At 39.3% G+C, this 4,028-nt stretch overlaps 1 protein-coding gene across 2 annotated transcripts in view; it reads left to right on the forward strand.

Moving 5' to 3' along the window:
- The window catches only part of micall2a (mical-like 2a), a 29,756-nt gene extending 26,556 nt beyond the window's left edge, over window positions 1-3,200 (forward strand). The window contains exons 17-18 of one of the 2 annotated variants that reach the window (XM_036213195.1): window positions 2,981-3,051; window positions 3,143-3,200. In XM_036213195.1, the coding sequence (XP_036069088.1) occupies window positions 2,981-3,027 (47 nt within the window). In that variant the 3' untranslated portion in view covers window positions 3,028-3,051; window positions 3,143-3,200. Of the gene's footprint in view, window positions 1-2,980 lie in introns of both variants that reach the window. The other variant, XM_036213194.1, reaches the window with a different exon arrangement.
- Window positions 3,201-4,028: the final 828 nt, after the last annotated feature.

The raw sequence follows: 4,028 nt of genomic DNA on the forward strand, positions 1-4,028 counted from the left end.
TCCATATCATGCATTCTGTGACACTTGATGATAGTTTACAAAAAGTACAGTAGGATAGGGAATTTTGTCCCAACAGTCCTTGTTTCCCTCAGATGTGCATTAGGGATAAATCAAAATAATCCTCTATAAAAATCCATATTTGAACATTACCAGAATTTCTGCCCCTTACTCCAATTTTTCCAAACATATTCACTTCCTGCACCAAAGAGATTCTTATTTTGACCAAACTTCCAACATTTAAAAGTCAAGTGTGATGTTTAAAAAACCTGGGGAAAAAAATATCTAACACAATCTACAAACTCAAACGGCGTGTATACCAAAAATTATGAACTATTTTAAAATAAGAGAAACTGTTCCCCCACTATCGCACTAAAGTATCTGCCTAGCTGCTTTTTTATCATTTAAATTTTAATTTCTTTTTAAGTAGGATTTTATGTGTATGTATTTATTTTTAAATTGTTTTTAGGATTGTTATGTATTGTATTTTCTTGTGTACAGCACTTTGGGCCTCCTTGGCTGGTGGTGAAATGTGCTTTATAAATGAATAAATGAAATGAAATGAAATGAAGCAACATTTACTAGCTACTCAGCTCGATTGATGATGAACCAATTAGCCTATTTCTAATTTAAATTGAAAAGCTGTAAAGCTTTCTCGCCTTTTTGGCACATTTTCCTCCAGGCTTATAATGCACAGAAACACGAGTTCACTCTCTTCTGTTAACACCTCTTCAAGTCCCATTATCTATTGAAATCTTTCTCTGATTTCACCTTTGATTTGACCGAGCCTCCATCTGTATTGGATGCACACACTGCCCTTGAGTAGACGCAGCAAAATAACCTCCACACAGTGGACCTTGTTTGATCAAATCACTTTGAATTTAGTCTGTTTAATAATCCAATTGCCATTAAGACAGGCGCTAGTGCTTAGATCTATAAAAGGTTAATAAGCCTCAGCTGCAGTCTGTTTCTCTTGGGTAAATGTCACTTAGACATAGGCCACCATGGGTCAAGATCTCTCCCCAGATCTAAATTTAATCACATAGCATTGCCTGGCCCTGTCTTCACCCTCATTAGTACTTGGCTAGAGCAGCGGTATGATCTGACCTGCTTTAGCCCCGGCCCTCGACTCTGACCCAGACGTGCCAGCAGACTCGTACTCAAAGCTGACACCGAGTCCAACAATTCAATAGAAATACAGTGGCTTTATTTGACACCTGGATCTGCAGAAGTGCCATCCCGCCGCGCGATCTGTCACCTGATGAAGTTTGTGCCACCTGTCGGCCTGACCCAGATAATGACTGAACGACCGGAATGATTCTAGCAGCCGTCTCGTCTTAATTATCTCCTCAGAGTTTAATTAACCAGCTCTACTATTGGCCAAAAGGAAGAGATAGAAAAAAAAAATGGTTTCAAATCGCAGCTGCAGAAACAGAACGGATCATCAAAAGATTATTGTTTAGTTGAAAGCTGCTCAAACGCATGAGGTGCTTCATGACGAATAACTCCTGAGAGGCTGTGTATGATTAAAATGGATACATTTCCATATTGTTTGTGGAAGCACCGCCGGGAGAACGCTGTCACGCGCCCTGAACATTATGAATGTGTCCCCTTCTTTTTATACCCCTACTTTGAAAAGATGTGTAAGAAGTCCACACGGAACAGAAGGCAAAATCATTTAGTTTTGAATGTTAATACGAATTATGTACAAAATGGGTAATAATTCTTCTGCCCTGCAGAAATGATTAACATAATTCTGATAAATAGGCAGATGGCAGAATGTGTGAATTGAGTTAGATTTATCTTAATTAATATCTTGAACCTACTTGGCGAAAGGTAAATGGCTCCACCGGGGCCGGGGATGTTCCTCTGTCTTGTGTGTGTATCTTTCTCGTGGCCTGACATGCAGCAGTGGCCTGAGGATATTAAGTCGCTCTCCAGGTATGCATCAAACCCAGACAGCCTGCTGATAATGAACACCAGGCAAACATTCTCATGGAGTCCCAGACTCTTCAAAATAAAAGCATCCAAATTTTTTTATTTTTTTTTTTTCCCTCATCAGTTTTATTGCCAGCGTCACATAAAGTGTGAATTTTTACTCATCACAAATTAAGGCAATTAAAATGTTAATTATCATAAGTAGAAAAGGGACAAAGGAATTGGAATAAATTGATGTATTGACGTTTTTTAATTAATTCATTGGGGTTCCTACACTGTTGGGTAATTACGCTTAAGTGTTTAATTACATATTTTGATGGGATCCTCAATTACTCCAGCTTAATAAAATATCATTAGCCTGTCTCCCAGGTTCTGAGCTGTGGAGGCGCACGGTATTAGAGTATTTAAATAAAGTATTAGATTACAGCTGGTTAGGATGTGTGCCAGGTCTCCAACGTGAAATCTTTAACCTGGAAGCCACCCTTCACATCAAAGTTTGACACAAACAAACAGTGCTGCATTTACATATTAAATAGCGGTGGAGTCACATGACCCCCTTTTTTTTTTTCTTTTTTTTTTTTTTTTTCCATTTTCGCTGTGAGCCACAGTGCCGCCTTGCGGGATGCTCAGTTGTCAGCCTGGCAGAACAATGAGAAATTACCCAGAACTAAAAGGCCGGCGAAACCCTCCCCATTACAGACCAGTTAGGGGGTTTATTACCAGGCGAGAGTAAATATTCAATATCTTTCCACTGGCTGTGTGTTTTACAAATCAATTTCCAGTGTCGCAACTGCAAATATATGCAAAGCACAGATAAGTACCTAGTTGTCACTTATCCAGTGTTGCTCAGTCAACCTCCTCTGTCAGAGTGCACATAAAGAACGATAGCTGCCATCTGCTCGCTCTGTGAAATGTCTAAATCCTCCAAAGGTTACCACAGTTATGCAAGTGCTCCATCCATTTTTTCCAGCAGTTACGCTCTTTTTCTTGCAGGCTTTCTAACATCGTCCTTTTTTTTAAACCTTGTTTTACATCTTCTTGAAAGGAACAAGGATCTTTAGCAATGGCTCACAGGCAAGATCCCATAATTAGAACACAGTTCAAGTTGGTTAGCAGGTAATGTACCTTAAGGGTGGAAGTCTAATTATTGTCTTTGAAAAGCTAATTTAGCGTCAAACACTTCAGGTGTCTTTTCTCCTCTTTTTAGCAAAGGGAAAGGTGTCCTGGAGCGCTGCCGGGTCTGAATCCTGGAGAAGAATACATCTGAAGTGAGGCAACTGAGCCTTTTTTGAAAGGTGTTAGGTTTTCTTTTTTTTTTTTTTAAATAAAGCCACCTCTCCTTGACCCGCTGATAAATGCTCTTAGCAGGCAAACTTGATTTCTGGCAGATGGTGTTTGTGACTGATACTTGTTCCCAGCAGAAACAGGCCATGGGAAGCGATCACAACTGAGTCTCTGCAGAGCGAAGCAGCCTAGTTACCTGACGGCATATGCTCGGATGCGGCCTACACCTGCTTAAAGACGCCGTTTACACCAGCGTCCCTGGACTCCACCTCTGAGAGGGCTGTTAATCACAGCTCAAAACTCATTCAAGTGCTTTTAAAAGGGATAAATTGAACTTTGAATAGAAGTGGGTTTTTTTTTCCTTATAAAGATATCGCTTTACATTTTTTGTGGCTTTATTTATTGCACCGTTTATGAGGAACAGAAAGCTGTCATTCTGCAATGAAAGGTCATCCAGAGAGGAGACGAAAGATACTACACCCCCTAAAACACTAAATGACAGGGGTTTAGTTTATTAAAAATAGATTCTGTTTTTCCTTCATTGATTTAATTTGTAGCTTAAAGTCCAACGGCAATCATTTTAATCTTTTATGAAAGTATTTTTTTGATTATGATTGTTTTTTTAGCCTAAACAAAAAAAAGTGTAGTTTTCCAGGAAATAGGCAGGCGTTCATGCAGAGTAAGGCTGCCCTCATTTCCCATCATGCCTTTGTTTACACTCTCTTCTGCTAGCTTACAGCACCTCATAACACCAAACTAAAATTACTTAAAAAATTGTGATCAATATTAGAGGCCCGATCCAAATACTC

This window comes from Oryzias melastigma, linkage group LG8 (assembly GCF_002922805.2).
Source record: "Oryzias melastigma strain HK-1 linkage group LG8, ASM292280v2, whole genome shotgun sequence".
Lineage (NCBI taxonomy): Eukaryota > Metazoa > Chordata > Actinopteri > Beloniformes > Adrianichthyidae > Oryzias > Oryzias melastigma.